Below are 16,495 nucleotides of genomic sequence, written 5' to 3'. Positions count from 1 at the left end.
AACCCAATGCATTGTATTAGATGTGATTTATTAAAGAGGTACAGCTACGGCACATCACTTCAAGAAAATAAAGCTCTAAGATTCCAGACCACCTTCTTTTAATAGGAGACTGGTGACCTGAGTAAACACTAACTTTATGGAGCACGGGTTCATTTCAAGTCAACAATCTATAAAATAAAAATATGTAAAAGCAATAGTTCAAAGTAAATTTGTTGATGTAACATAACATAGGGCCTTACTTATAGATTGATGGAGCGGAAAATCTGCCGGCAAGCGGCAGGTGACCCATCCACTGTATTTATAGCATCATTGACAACAATGTACTTGCAGTTCGTCCAACGAGACGTCTGCACACGAACAGGGCTAGCGGAAGTGACATGACAAGCCATCTGACCTTCATTTTCACTCACACACATTTGCTTACACATATACACACTTTCACACATTCACACTTAGACATTCTTTCTCTCTCACATAAACATACACTCCCTTTACAATCCCGCACACAACACATATTTAAAAACATTTTAGGTTTACTTATCACAGATGACAGAGATGGTCATATTCCAAGCTATTATGCTCAATTTTTTGTTACGCAAATAGTGAATAATTAAACATTATTCACTATTAGTTTAATTAATTAATTAAACAACTTGAGAGAAAAAGAAAGTTGGGTCGCAACTGGCGTCCATAAATACGAGCTGCCACAGTGTTCTCAGCACTGATTTTACCACGCAAGGGCAGTGCCAGAGGATGCTAGGTGCAAACCAGGGGTCACAGCTGCGACCCCTGGCTTCCCATACATGATTTCCATGGCCCTGCACCCACCCAACTCTAAAAGAGAAAAAGTCCTATAGTGTTTTCTAAAAGGCAGAGGCACAAATTAGTGATTCTATGTACAATTTTTAGAAGTTTCAAACTGGAGGCCCCACTGTTGACCAAATATAAGACCTATGTATGATGCCAACACACAATTAAAAACATTGACTACAGGCCTCATTTCAACAAACCTTGCATCGTTCAATCTGTGCTTTTACTGCATTTGCTTCAGCTGCTGGGGTTGGTTGTCCTTTTAGCCAGTTTTCTGCAGTAATTGATGCATGCTCCAATTGTTGTAGCAAGGAGTAGAAAGCAATGATGTTATTTTGGTACTCCAGCCAAGTCACTCTTTCACTCAGTAACTGACAGAATTCAATCCATCGGCTGTTTAACTGTTCCGAGGCCTGACTGATGCTGTCAGCATTAAGGCCATCTAGGAAAAAAACACAAAGAAGCATAATAGTATTACAAATGAAAGCCAATAGTAATGGCAACTTGATTTTTTTCATTGAAGCTTACACAACAATGACTGAGCATCAATGTATTAATAAGAAGCCAGTAATTGATAGGGCAGAAGATTGTTCTCAACAGCTGCACTGGTTGTTGCTATGGAGATGATTGTCATATCACAGTTTTAGTCAATGTGAGCTTCTGCAGGCAACTGCATAGTAATCACTGCCTCACTTGACAGTTCTACATGTGTTTCCAAATAGCGGGGATGTTAGGAAGAGCAGAAGGGAATTCAAATTCCACCACTTATGTTTATAGAAATATTGTGACACTTCTCACTCTTCTCTATCTTTTCCCTGTTCAGGCGCATCTAGGGAGGTAAATAATTTAAATCCAGATGAGCTATTTAAGAAAAGTAAAATTCACAAACTCTGCAAATGTGTGACACTCTCTATGGTGCATGCAAAATGTACACCAGATAGATATATGGATAGACAGACAGACAGACAGACAGACAGACAGACAGACAGACAGACAGACAGACAGACAGACAGACAGACAGATAGATAGATAGATAGATAGATAGATAGATAGATAGATAGATAGATAGATAGATAGATAGATAGATAGATAGATAGATAGATAGATAGATCGATAGATAGACAGAAGTCAGCCATAGCGGTATGAACTGCTTGACCATAGGTCGGCGGTTCCGAGCGCACACAAAAACATACGGTTTACAATGGCAGCTTGTGCGGCAGGCGAAAATGCCTGCAACACAAGCTACCTTTGTAAAATGTATGTTATTTTAAACATCCCTAAACCATGTGGCAGGCACAGTGATGGTGCAGGGATATTTAGGAGGGGCACCATAGGTGCCCCCAAGGCCTCATAATGGAGGCCATGGAGGGACAAAGTCGCTTCCCGACAGCCTTTCCATGTCGGAAAGGCCAACATGGAAAGGCTGTGGGAAAGTGCCATCCTAATTCAGACGGCAGAGCTGAGGCAGGCTTCGCTGTCATTATGGGAATTTGATGACTTCTGACTCTCCGATGGGTTCATTGAGCCCGTCAGAAGTGCAGCAGAATCCCCCCGAAATTGGCATCGTAATTCGACAGTAGGAGAGAAACCATCAATGTCGGATGGAAAGCTTCTGACAAACTGAAATCGGGCTCAGAGTAACTGAAAACATAGTCCCCTTGCTGCAGTTGGTGTTAGGACATTTTGGATTTGGGCACAGAGATGCAATGTGAGATTGTTTAGTGCTAGCTCCAAAGGAAATTATGTAAAAGAGGGTAAGGTTACCCTGTGTTAATTGTGTCCCCATTGACTAGGGAGTCCTCCCCACCCACAAACTCAAAATTGGCATAAAAGTGGCACCCCTGCAGTCCAGACTCAGAATACTGCTGGACTGCGAAAGAACAGAAGAAGGACTGCACTTACTGAACCTGTAGACCTTATGAAGAAAGGCTGCATCCAGGAGGACTGCAGCTGCTGCATCTACTGAACAAAGACAGAACTTCAGAAAGAGAAGGGATCCTCCTGCTGTTGAACCTATTACGAGAGACCCAAGGACTGGAGTTGCCCCCACTTGAGCCAAGAACCAGTGAGTGGACTCTAATGGCTAGTTGGCTAGCCATCATTTAAGCTTCAGGGACACAAAAGCTAAATAAGCCTGTGGTTTTGACTCTGCTGGTGTTGTCTGTGAGATTGAGCCGCAGTCCCCAAGTGGAGTGTCCCACATCCCACATCCTTTGCTGGTGCTAAAGTGTACTATTTCTGTCAACAGAATGGCAACTTGCTATCCAAAACCAAAAGTTAGGGTTTTTTGGGCACAGATTCTGAGGAGCATAGACTACTGCTGCTTCAACGGACCGCTGGACTTTGCCTGTCTAGCTAGAGTGAGCCCAACGTCCGCCTGAAGCTGCAAAGGACCCAGCCAACCTCATCATTAACAAGAAAGAAAAAAGAAAAGTGCAGAAGTAAGAATTTGACAAGGACCAACCCGGCACCCACATCTGACCCCAACCTTCCATCCTGGTCCACCTGAAACTTTGACTTTGTCCCAGACGCTCACGTTTGAGGCTCATAGACTACTGCTGACAGTAAAAAGTAGTGATCTACATACATTGGCGGGTCTTGGGCTCAATTTCCTCGGACCTGATAATTCTCGCCTCGGTGCCTATTCTAATCATGGGTCCCACTCTGCGACTCTGGGCAATAGCTTGCTTAATCTCCACAACGGCCCTAAAAGCGCTGGGAGGCCTGGTTTCACCCTGGGGGTGCCCAGGAGTGGACACTCACAGGGAAAACCAGGAAGGGTTCCTAAGCGGTATACGGACAGCGCCGGGACACTACCTCAGGGAAGTAGCTGTGAGCTCTATAAATACCGGTACATTTACATTTACATTGTAAACATTTTGGAAGTGAAAAGAAGTTATTTATGAAATCCTTTCAAAAAATCTTAACTCTGGTTCCCTTATTTTTTGTTGTTTTGATGTCTGTTACAAGTACCTTTCCCAGTGGCGACCCACCCCATTATCTCAACAAGCATTTAAACAAGGTACACTTGCTTTGGTGACACAGCATCTCATACTGACCATACAGCATATACCTCTACATCTTAGTGACTAACAGTGAGGGTGGTTCTTCACCTAATGCAATAGCAAGATTACATGTTTGGGCACCACTTAGAAAGACAGTACTCATCATAGTTGATAACTGTTATAATGCATTGCAATAAAAAACCCTGCAAGGCATCACAGTCAAAATCACAGGATTAAGTATATACAGCCAGACACCCTAGCAGGAATGTTCAGCAACATACCCCCACTTAGCTTATGACTTCACATTACAAATGTACTTTACATTAGAAATGTGAATTTCAGTCCCTCAATAGAAATAATATTGGTAAATGCATTTCTTCTCCAGGGCATACCCTTCTCCAGACATCCCCAGGTCAGCCTTTCATACCTTGGGCCAGTCCCTAATGCACCCCCAGCTGTACACCAAAAGTTCCTGCCCCAGGATGCTGATGACTGCTGGTTGAGCCCTTGATGGGTTATTTCTATGGAGTCCCCATAGACTTAAGCGGGGACTTCCCATTTCCTCCTGCAGATCCCCCTGCACCTTTGCACTCATTTGGCGGTGACCCCGTACTCCTGGGGTCACCACATGCAATGAACTATCCTCTTTTCCTTGCAGGCTGGTCCGGGCCTGCGAGGCATTATGGGGCGAAGCGCTCCTAGCGCGTTCCTATCACAGTAGCAGCTCCCCCGCTGCTCTGGGAGAGCCGCGGTGCCCAAGCAGGCGGCCTCACACAGCATCTTCATCAATGGGGGCCACCCAGGCCCCGTGCATCGCCAGGTGCATCGCCAGGTGCATCGCCACGGCCCTTCTTCACTTCTTTATGGGCGCCCGGGCCCACCCGGGCACCCCGCCTTGCGTCATTGTTCCAGAGCCACTCAGGACCTCACCCCGGCGGTTCCAGCTCGCGCCCGATGAGCCAGCACCCTTGCGTGCTGCCGTGGGAGTCAGCACCTCTCTTCTGGTTTGCTCACTCCTGCAGGCAGACATGGGGACTCCTGCCGGTCCAGCTAAACCTCGGAGGAGTGTCTGCATGTAACCAGCCCGGTGCCCCTTACTCTGGCTGCAGCGCAGCGGCCTACTCTCACCAGGGTGACACCAGTGAAATCCACATGCAGTCTCTTTCATCATGAGTTCACTGTGGGTGAGTCCCAACTTATGAGGCTCTTCCACAGTAAAAGCTCAACAAATGGGCATTCAAAAAGCAAAAAATCTGTGCGGCTCAGATGGTCAGAACTACCTTCTAACAAGCCTCTAGACTCTTCTGTGTTTTGTTGACTCGAGATGGGGCCGGATCTCATCAATATCTAATTCTCCACTAATTCACTGCCTTTTCTAAAAGGAGCTGGGACATGATCTACACTGTCAGTGAAATATTTCGGTGAAGAGGGAATAAAAAAAAATCTGAATCCCAAAGGTGTACAATAGAGCTTACTAATGCACCAAAAGTGGCATAAAATATGGTCTGTATTGTGTTTGAAATACCACCCTGAAAGGGTTTTATCTTCTCAGCTAAAAAAGACACATGCCTTTGCACAATATGGTTATTGTGAGAAAGTAAAGCGGTTAAGGAGATGCAGAGAGTGTAGCTTTTCGTTTAATGTCTTTCTTTAGACTCTGTAAAAAAGCTGTCCCTGGAAATGTTTCAGAAATACACCTGTGTTGAGAACATCTCCTTTATATAAATGAACTCTGGATCTATAAAGATGCTACTCAGAATACTGTTTAACCATGCCAGCTGCTATTGCAGGTTTATTTAATACTGCAACTTAATTTTGTGGACAAATTTGTTCATGTTTTTACAAATTGTGTTCATGTCCATCCATAATATTCATTATACATCTTGTTGCTCCTTCATTTCCCAAAATCCCTTTCGATAACAGGATTTACTTTTAAGGAATATTCTAATGGTTTTTTACAAAGCTCGTGATATTGCACTGCTGAGATTTCTAATAGCTGTGACCATTACCCAATTTAAGTCAACATAATTGCTTCAGAAGTAAGGAAGGATAAGTTAACCTTTAACGGGTGGGTGGAAAGTGGTCCTCACTGTACCAAAACTAGACAAAGCAAAGATGTTCTGCTAGAATAGGTGTATGCAATTTTTTTTTTCTAATTCTTCCATGGGTTAAGTTTGTCATGAGACATAGTGAGTGGATACAGTAACTCACAGGCTGTGTGCTCCACTTTGTGGCCCTGGTATACTTGCAAAGGCAGAGAGCCTACGCTAAGTTCACACATCTAAAGCTATGACTGCAACCAAAGGCCTAATGAGTTGCTTAACAGTTTCACATCCTTTGAAAACACTGAGGGCCGGTGTAGGAAATTGGGTTACTGTTTGAGGGTGTGAACACTTCTCAAGCAGCAACCACATTTCCTGTCAGGGTGAGGCATAAGCAAACAGAAAATAACATGTGTTCAACCCTCCGGTATATTGGCAAAAAAGCAATCAGGCTTAATTTAGAGGCAATGAGTTAAGTATTTATACAGCACTTTAAACAGTAATAGAGTGAAAACACAACACAAACGAAATCCCACCCCAATCAGAGAGAGAGAAAACTTTGTTTATTTAGACCATAGTCTTTTAAACAATACAAAACACAATCGGGGGTCCAGATAGTGTAGACAATCTAAATTCTACAGCATAATAAATAATTAAACTACTAAACATGTTAAAAGAAGGTGGCACCCTTGGAAACATACAATTTATTCAACACAATTTACAACGATCTCTAAATTCCTGAAGAAAATTCACATTAGTGGGAGAGCCCTAAAAACATTTAAGATCAATGCCCCTTCTTCAGTTTCTCTCTTACAAATTCTTTTGTAGGCTTCAGGAATTTTCCCAATCCTATTGCGATTTCCAACAAGGGCATATCCATAAGTAAACAAACCGCTTGGGCACGCAAATTTATCTTATGTGATAAAGATATTGGGCATAAAAACTATTTCCGTATGGCAAGGACAAATGTGCAATCAAGCAATATGTGCAAAATGTCATTTCTTAGTCCTAACCCACAATTACAATTACGATCTAAGCCAATCAATGCAGCCTTTATTTTTCTGTCTATCTTCCAAGGGTTTATCCCAACTCGGGTCCTTAAGATTTCATGTCTTAGCCCTTGGTTGGGCAAAATATCCAGATACGGGAACCAAGCTTCATTTGCCCATGAGCCTTTTAGCCAATGGACCGATTTTTTCTCTAGCATACAATCAAGGTCCTGTGACCTTGAATAAGACTGCCCTTGTTCCCTAAGCTTTCTCTTTGTAAAATCGACCACCAAGGAGTGCTGAGAGAGCCTCTCATTAAGGCGCCCTGCTACTTTCTGGAGGATTCTTCTCACATCCTTTGCCCAACTGAGGCTACTTGTTTGAATCTCCTCTCTGCACCATTGTGAGACCTTTTGTACATATCCTGGGTCCTGACTCTTCCAAAATCTTAACAGGGCCATTTAGGACTGCACACTCCAAGATGTTAACCTTAGCTCCATTCTGATTGCTTGAATCATTGTGCAGCTACGTAAAGACATTAATATATTAAACATGTTTCCTTCTTCCTGATCCCACCCATATTTACCACTCAGGTAAAGATTCTCAGCCCCATACAATACTAGCGGGGGAACCTTGCTGCAAATGCCTTTAACATTGGTCTGTGTGGCATATCGCCATATTCTTTGTTAAACGTTTTTAGCCCACATACGGACGAAAAAGCTTTTCCTTTTTGAGCCTCCAGGTAGGTGCGCCATTTTCGCGCACTATCAAACCAGAGGCCTAAGTATCTATATTCTACCTTCAATATGTCTTGGCCTAAAAACCAATTAAAATTCTTATGACTCTTCCCAAAACATAAAACCATTGTTTTTTCCAAATTTACTGTCAAGAATTTTCCATCACAATAATGTTTAAATACATTTAATTTCCTTTGAAGTCCTATTTCTGTTTGATCAAGGATCACTAGATCATCAGTGTATAGGAGACAGTGCACTTTGTGACTACACATTCTTGGGCTTGCGCTTCTTTCAACTTCAAATACTGCAGGGAGATCTGCTAAGAACATTAAAAATAACAGGGGTGCCAAGACGCACCCCTGTCTAAGGCCATTCCCTACAGTTATCTTATAAGTTAATGACCCCTGCATGTCTCTAATAACCTGGACCCAGTTCCCTCTATGTAACTCTTATAAGATCATCAATAAACCATCCGGGATTCTGTATTTTATCATGTCTTCCCAGAGTCTATTACGGTCCACAGAGTCAAAGGCTGCCCAAAAATCGACAAAGCGACAATGCAACTTCCCATTTTGCTGTATCGATTTCCGGGCCAGGGCCCATAGGGCAAAACATTGATCTATTGTGGAATGGCCTTCTTTAAATCCATCCTGTTCAACTGTGATGATTGATCCCTCTTCTGCCTAAGTTTTTAACCTACCTAATATTATTTTAGCGAAGATCTTTTCACCAATATCAAGTAGTTTAATTAGTCTATAATTCCTGGGTGCGGCCTAATGGATCGGCCTAATTATCGCACCCTTCCAGTTAATCGGAATCGTTCCTGTTTCAAGGATTGCAGAGACCATTAGGTAGAAAAATTCAGCCCACCATGATGGCCGTGACTTTATTATCAAAGCTGGCAAGTTATCTGGCCCAGCAGCTCTTGTTAAGTTTAGGGTCTTTATCGTAGTAAGAACATTTTCTACTGAAAAGTCTGGTTTTAGATCATCTACCAGACAACTCCAGTCCCCTAATACTTCCTCTTCAATTTCTCTCCCCGGGGAATACAATTCCTTCAAATAATCCTCCCAGGCACCCTCTTCCATAACACAATTCATTGAGGTAGCTGAGGGCTCTGTTGCTGATTGTACCAGCTTCCAGAACAGTTGTATGTTCATGGGTTCAATAGCCTCCAGCAGTTTTCCCCAACAGGTTTCCTTATGGGCTCTTTTGGTACTATAAAGAAACGTGGTGTATTCTTTCTTTAATTTGACAAGATTTTCTGCCCTAGACTTATCACATTTTTTACACAAGCTGCGCACTTTTCTCCTTAGTTCTCTTTTCTTATTTAAACAGTCTATGTTAAACCAGTTACCTTGCCTACCCTGTGTATTTTGTTTACTCTTAGTGGCCCTTGCATCTGTTCTAAGTTTAACCTTGATACTTTGTACCACATGATTTATTTTTTCAATGTACCAGGCCAGGTTTAGTCCATTCACACATCCTAGAATGACTTTTTGTTGGAGCCTGGTTAACCTTTCTATATATTTTTCGGTTAACCGTGTTGAAATGCGCCGTGGGTAATCCATCTCTTATATAATTACTTTCTCACAGACAATCTGATGGGAATATACCAGCTCCCATTGGGAAGCGCATGGCCTTCTACGCACCTAGGAGGCCTTTACACTCGGCCTTGTTGGCCAAAGCTGTTGTTCCCTCCATCAGACGCTCTCGTATTAGAGGTCGCTCCTTCCGATACTTGGCACCCCGAAGTTGGAACGAGCTCCCCGTTTCCTTAAGAAAAATCAACAGCTTGTTCTCTTTCAGAAAGGAGTTGAAGACTTGGCTCTTCTCCCAATAATATTCTTTCGGCCCTCTGTGAGTTGTTGTGTACTTTTTTCCAGTTTCTCTTTGCCAAAGCGCCGGGACGCTCCATGGAGCAGCCGTGCGCTATAAAAGAGACCATATAACATAACATAACATAACATTCTAGAATATTGTGGTCACTGCCTTCTATATGGTTAACCCTGAAGCCCTTTATTAAGTTAAAATTCCATGCTGGCACACAAAACATAATCTATGGGGCAATTTTGTGTCCCTTGTTTGAAAGCAGTCTTGGGGTAACCTACTGTTCAAACAAAGGAAGCTTTTTGTCGCTTGGTAATTTCCCAATCTTGCATCATGCATTAAACAAAGAATTTCAGGAAACTTTGCTTGAATTATATCATAGGACTCAAGAATTTCTAAATACATTAAATCTAGCCGCTTTGGGTTAAGCTTATGGTTAAAATCTGAATCATACTTTTCACACAATAAATCTAAATCATTCTTAAAATATCCCATTTCAACACCATATTCCTCCTGAGAACCCCATTGCATGTATACATTTAAAATCAACACATTTTCCTTCTTATTACCAGCAGCAATTAGGGTGGTAAACAACCTTTACAATGCAACTTTTACCACCCAGTGCCTTTACAACGCAACTTTTACAACGCAAACCATTACAACGCATTGCGCTGGGGGGCGCTCTAGGATAGGGAATGTGTTTAATGTACTATCCAACACCTTCCCTACTATCCACGGGGACTGGAGTTGGAATAGTAAATTAAACAATTCACTATCCTGCGCCTAAAAGAACTATGCGTTGTAATGGTATGCGTTGTAAAAACCGCGTTGTAAAAGCATGCGATGTAAAAGCATGCGTTGTAATGTCATACATCCATTAGGGTTATTCTGCAACAAAGCAGCCATTTGCATGTTACAGTGAGCTGGAATACATTTTTCACCAGTTTTGTGGATAGTAATGTCAGTAAGCCACCTGCGGGGCGGCCGGACCTAGATTTTACTACCGGACGCTAGACTTGTCGGAACCCATCCACTACCGGGGTCTCACCACATAGCCACGTCTCTTGGGTACAAATGATCTCATTATTTTTTGCCAGTTCTTTTATCCGTTCATAGTTTATTTGATTTCCTAATCCATTTATATTCCAGGAGACCATTTTAAGCCATGTGGCAACCCCATTACCTATTCTAGGTCACTAAGGGGCCCATACCCATTGGATTCCTCTAAGTAACGGTGGGAAGGCCCTGGGGAACTAGTACTAAGGCTCCAATTCTTCCAAGAATCCTCCAGAGCAGAATTATTTATTACTATATTAAGGTTTCCCAATCTTAAACCTACATCTCTTTGTAGTAGTCTCACTTGCCTCTTTCCAAGCCCTGCATGGTACTTTAAGAAGGCTTTTTCTTGCTGAACATTATATTCTGCCCCTACTTCTTCATTAGGTACTAGTCGAATCCCTGCCTTTAATATCTCACTCTCTGCCCTCTCTATGGCAATGTTTACCAAATCAGAGTACACTTGTACCCTTGTAAGCTTTTTCCCATCAAAAGTTGAATTAAAACCCTCCTGTCAGAGGTTCAATGAGCCTATTCCTTTCAAGTTGGGGCAATGAGCAAATGAATTAAGGAGAAGGGACCTATTTATATACGATCTCTTCTTCATTTTTATCCCGCCCTTCCCATTTTCAGTTGTTCAAAATGCAGCCACCGGTTCCCTTTATCCTCCGTTCCTATTGGTATTGGCCCCCTATTTGGCTGTTGTGTATTAATTCTAGCCCCATCCACTGATATATTGCCCAAATGGTACCTCTCTTTAAGGGTAGCAGTAGAAGCAGGAATTCTAGTTATATTATATGGTACATGTTTTATGCATCTTGTCAACTTCTCCTTCTAATTTTGTTTACTACTACAAATACCCTTTTTCGCTAGCTGCTTTACTGGTTTCTCAGTGTTTACTATTCGTATTCTACTCACTGTCTCGCTCATGGTTTTAAGGAGTTTTGATTTTGGCACTTGTTCGGCTAATCCTGACGATTCCTCCATCTCTCTCCCTTTTCCCACCACTCTGACTATACCCTTTTTTTGGCATGCCTTTTCTTATGGTTCTCCCCTGTCTTAGTAAGCCATGTCTAGTATAACCACCCCTTCTTTTTACCAACATCGGCCATCTCGAGATGTAAACTTCATGGTTGGCAATTGGGGGTTCTATATTCCCGACCTCCCCCCCCCCCCGCCAGTCGGGGTAATAGGCTCAGGGTCATGAACTGGTCTTAACATTAAAGGCATTTGGCCCCTGATTCCTTGTAGTTCCCCCTGAATTTTAGAAAGGTGCGAATTCTGTGTTTTTAAAATGTCATGGTTTAGCATTGTAACTTCCAGGTTCCCCGGGAATGCTGTTTGCAGTATTAACACCAATTCCAGCATTGAAGAGGCTGGAGTTGTAGAAGATTCTAAGTTAAGCTGTAGGGATTGATTACAGTCATTACTGCCCTTGGACCCTGTAATGTAATCATCATACGCTTTCTGTCTTTCTACTCCCATTGAACTTCCGTCCAAGGCTGAACTATCTTCCTCCTCTTGCCTTAAATCCCCACTATTTATTTCCTTGGGGTCATGGTGTAAGGACAACCTTGGAGATGAGGATAGTCGAGGTGACATTATTGGTCCCTTATAACCTGTTAAGGACTGTAGGGATTGGTTGATTATATTTGCAGAGTCCATCATTTGTTTGTCAAAGATAAGGGAGGAACCTCCCTTCCATGATTCCTCCCCGTCTATTTCAAGTTCAGGTGCAGGGGGCTTGGCTGGTGAGAAAACCCTTTTAAAGTGCTTCCCCACAAAGTCTTTCAGGGAGTTTGATGCTATACCCCCCTTTCGTCCCACTTGCGGTGACTCCTTGGTTATTTTCTCTTTTTTCTTCTGTATGCGTTTAGATTTTGGTTTTGTCCCCGGGCACACTAAGCTTCCTCCCGAAGCAGTTTGATCTATAGGGAGGTCTTTTTGCTTCTTGATGTGTCCCAGTGCGCATTTATTCTTCCTTGGAGCCATCTCTTGAACTCTTTGAATTATATATAGCTACTTCTCTGTACCCTACCTGGCACGACCCCTTGTTTCCACACAGTCCTCAGGGCAGGGGTGGGCAGTTAAACTATTAAAAAATAATTTAAAAAAAAGGGGGAAGAAAAGAGAAAATTCCCTTTTTTACGCTTACCTCTGTTGTGCTTTGTGCGTATGCCTGCGCCCGTGACCGTGCTCTTCCCTACTTACACTTAGGGGGCCCATCTGGAGGACGGGATTCCTCTTGCTGCAAGTTTTGCTTTTTTACTGTTTTCACTATTGCAAGAATACTGGGAAACTATGTTCTTTAATTATTAAGTCCCTTAAGGCTGCACACACAGTTCCTTGCTTTATTTTGCAGGGCTCTTGCCACACACTCACCCTGCCGTCATCCGCCTTGTCCTTTGCCTCTCCTTGCTTCTCTTGAAGCCTGGGACCCGGGGTCAAGTAATGCCGGGTGAGGGGCAGGTGCTACGAGTGCCTCATGCCTTGCACCTTGTGCCTTGCGCCTTCCCCCGATGCAATCCGGCTTCAGGCATCTCTTCCTGCCTCTCTGCTTGTCACTGGTGCAGGGTATTGAATGCCGGGGGCCGGGGTGGCCGTGGGGGCGGGTGCCGGGTCGGGTCAACCGTCTCTCGTCTCTCGGCTCGTTCAGCATAAGGGTCACGTGAGGGTCACGGGATCACAGGGGATACGCAGCACGCACGCACCAACAGAGTCAGATGTCCGTAAAGAGAGACTCACACACGGCCTCAACCCCACCCCAATCAAAATGACAAACACCCACAGTAGAACCAGAGAAATGCCATTTTAAATATTTAGGTGAAAATAGTACTGAGATGCACAAAGCATCAAGTGTGGTTATCTGGTCGCCGCAAACCGGGACAAAAATCACAGTTTCAGATCCTCCCCGATGGAGCACAAACCAGATACAGAGACCCAGATAGGCCTTCTGATCGAAGTACCTTAAATCCTGGTTTCCTAAGAGTTACGAGATACTGCATCAATGATGTGTCATGCAGCGAAAATTCCAAGGAGCTGTAGGGCTGCAATACAGAGTTCAACATTGTCATCGAGGATGCCGTTGACGAGGGGCTTGTGATGTGCAGTCCTGCATAGAAGATGCATCATGCATTGGTGGGTTCTGAAGAAGCTGTAGGGCTGCAATTGTCCAGCATTGCCATCAAGGATGCAATTGACGAGGGGCTTGCGGTGTGAAGGCCTGCATCGATGATGCTTTGTGCTGCGGAGGTTCTGAGGAGACTGCAGCCTGAAAGGCAAGGTCCAATGTTGGGGGTGCATCAAACTGTGCTGCAGTGGTTCTGAGGAGACTGCAAGGAGATACATTGTGCTGCATCAGTTCTGCTCAAAGGATCACAGCTGGACTGGCAAAGCACCTTCAGGCCTACTTCCAAGGGTCCACAACTGGGGTGGCACCACTGGGCCAGCCAATTAGCCCTTGGAGTCAATCTGGTGGTCCTGGGTTCAGGGTGCAGGTGCAGTCCTTTCACTTAGACAGCATGACAGAAGAGCAGCAGTCCCACTTGAGGAGCAGCACAGCAGTCCTTTTAAGTCTTCCACAGGTCCAGTGGTGTATTCAGGATTTGGGTCTGAGGGTTCACTGTTTATACCTGGTGCCTACTTTAAGGTAGGAGAAGTTTCTAGAGGTTTTCACCCTCAGAGGTGCTTGGAAATTCCTGCCTTCCTACCCTGGCCTCCGCTTGTCTGGAGTCTCAACAAACTAGTGCAAAACACTTTGTGAGGGGTGCTCAGGCAGAGCCTTGGTAATTGCAAGTCTGGTAGGTGGCAGCTCCTCCCCCTCAAGTCAGAGATGGTCCATCCTGCCACACCTATGTCCCCTTGTCTCATGGTCTGGCAGAAATACAAAAAGATCAACTGTAACCACACTTAGTCATGTTACACAGGAAACAGGCACCAAATGGATGGGACAAGAAAATGCCAACTTTCTAAATGTGTAATTTTCCGAACTGTGACTTAAATCCGACTTTACCATTAAAGAGTGCTTTAAATTACAATACTTTAGAGAACAAATTTAACATTCCAAACTGCTTTCGGTTGAAAGTTATGGCTTATTAAATACTATACGGCAACCCAATGTTATCCTATGGGAGAAGTAGGCCTTATAGCAGTGAAAAATGAATTTAAGAGTTTTTCACTACTTGTACATGTAAAAGTAAAAAAAAAGTAAATGTCCAACTTTTCAAAAACAGGGCACCCTGCCCAATAGGGTTTTTGCTTTGCAATGGCAGGCCTGAGACATGTTTAAAGGGGTACAGAAGTGGATGGTACAATCAGTACTGCAGCCCCACTAGTAGCGTTTAATTTACAGGCTCTGGGTATATGTAGTACCATTTTACTCAGGATTTACAATTAAATTAAATATGTCAATTTGGTGTAAGCCTCTGTTACTGTTTTTAAAAGGGAGAGCACAAGCACTTTAGCACTGGTTAGCAGTGATAAAGAGTGCAGAGTCCTAAGGCCTGCAAAAACGAAGCCAGGAAAAACAGAAAGATGGAAGACATAACGCTGGGGGAAAACCACGCCAAGGATGTTAGGTCCGACACCCAGATCACATGTGCTTCACTGCATGTGATAATCAAATCAGCATTTCTCTTTATGTGTTAACACCTCAAAACCTCCACAGTAATTTAATGCACTCTGCATTTTCTATGAGCATGTTTTATCAATGTGCTTTACATGAGAGGCTGCTGCCCATGTGCCCATCAATAAAATACGTATCTATTTTTTAAGTGGTACATCATTACACTGGCCTCTGCCTCAACTCTTCCCATCCTTTAGAGTTGCGAGGGAAATGCGGCTGCCCGAGGCCACCGCAGGAGGCCAAAAGCGGTACACTCAGGAGGGTGGCCCTTTAGTACCATTGGGCGCTCCACACCCCTCACCATTTTCTCCTAGGGGCGGGGACTCTCGCGGAGTCACCTCCTGGGCGCAGGCAGGGCTGCGTCATGTCCGGTGGGTGGGGTGAAGGGGGTATTTATGTCCCCCTCACCACGCTGGCGACCTCTTTGCTCGCCCGGACACACGCGGCCGCTACCTTGCGGGGACACGCCGTCTTCACTGGTCATCGTCGCCGTCTTGCTGATGTGTTGTTGTTGGCTCAAATCGTGTGGTGTCTGAGGCAGGCGTCAGGGATCACATGCGGTGAGTCTGGCTCCCCCCCCACTTTTGAGGGGCAGTATGATCTGCCTCAGGGTGGGGCAGATTGCCATGGACTGCCTTCGGGCATGCTTTTGGCGGGGCCGAAAATGGCATGGGTGATGAAGGTGAGCCCGGCACGCCGTGTTAGATCAGTTCTAGGTTCCGCGGGTTTGCTGGGATCATGGGGCAGAGTCTGTGCTTTCATGTGGGAGCCGGGGAAAGTTCTAGTCTGTTCACCGCTGGCTGCACCCCCCCCCTCCTCGGCGTTCTTAATCCAGGATGCGGGGGAAGGCAGATTGATCGTTTCTCAAGGCAGGGGAGCAGTGAACCGTCGGGTCAGTTCGGCGTGGGAGGTAACCTGGATGCCGTTGCCCGTGTTTAAATAGATTAAATTAGTTTGACAATGGAGAACGTCATTTGGCTGTACATGTGCCTGGCCATAGTGGTGTTTTTTTCGGCCTCTGCTCCTCCATTACAGGTCATCTTGGGTGCGAGTGCGTGCTTGCAGTAGCGGGGGTGGAGCAGCTGCAGTCAGTCATGTTCCCTCCATTGGTATGAGGCCCTCTTGATTGTCCCTCGGGGGGGGCCTGGGGTAGCCGCATTCCCATCACTTCTGATTATCATTTCTTTCCGCATAAGCAAGTTGCCCTCCTTCATAATAGACTCTCTCACTTTCATGTTGATTCATAAAGTGAACGGCACATCGGGATTTGTGACGTCACGGCTCCATGGCGCTGTAATGACTTGGGCGCCATGGCTGCCTGGAGCCTGCGCACCATTGGCGATCTGAAGTGGCCTCTGGTCAGCAGGGATATTACACAAATATGCAGGGGTGTGAGAGCCGG

General features: G+C 44.5%; 1 protein-coding gene across 7 annotated transcripts in view; it reads right to left on the bottom strand.

Moving 5' to 3' along the window:
- DMD (dystrophin) overlaps positions 1 to 16,495 on the bottom strand; it is a 6,826,337-nt gene that overhangs the window by 5,003,198 nt on the left and 1,806,644 nt on the right. For all 7 annotated transcript variants that reach the window (XM_078657819.1, XM_078657824.1, XM_078657821.1 and 4 more), the window contains exon 20: positions 1,011 to 1,252. In XM_078657819.1, coding sequence (XP_078513945.1) covers positions 1,011 to 1,252 — 242 coding nt within the window. The remainder of the gene's footprint in view (positions 1 to 1,010; positions 1,253 to 16,495) is intronic.

This window comes from Lissotriton helveticus, chromosome 8, assembly GCF_964261635.1.
Source record: "Lissotriton helveticus chromosome 8, aLisHel1.1, whole genome shotgun sequence".
NCBI lineage: Eukaryota > Metazoa > Chordata > Amphibia > Caudata > Salamandridae > Lissotriton > Lissotriton helveticus.
This window is presented reverse-complemented; position numbering and strand designations above follow the sequence as displayed.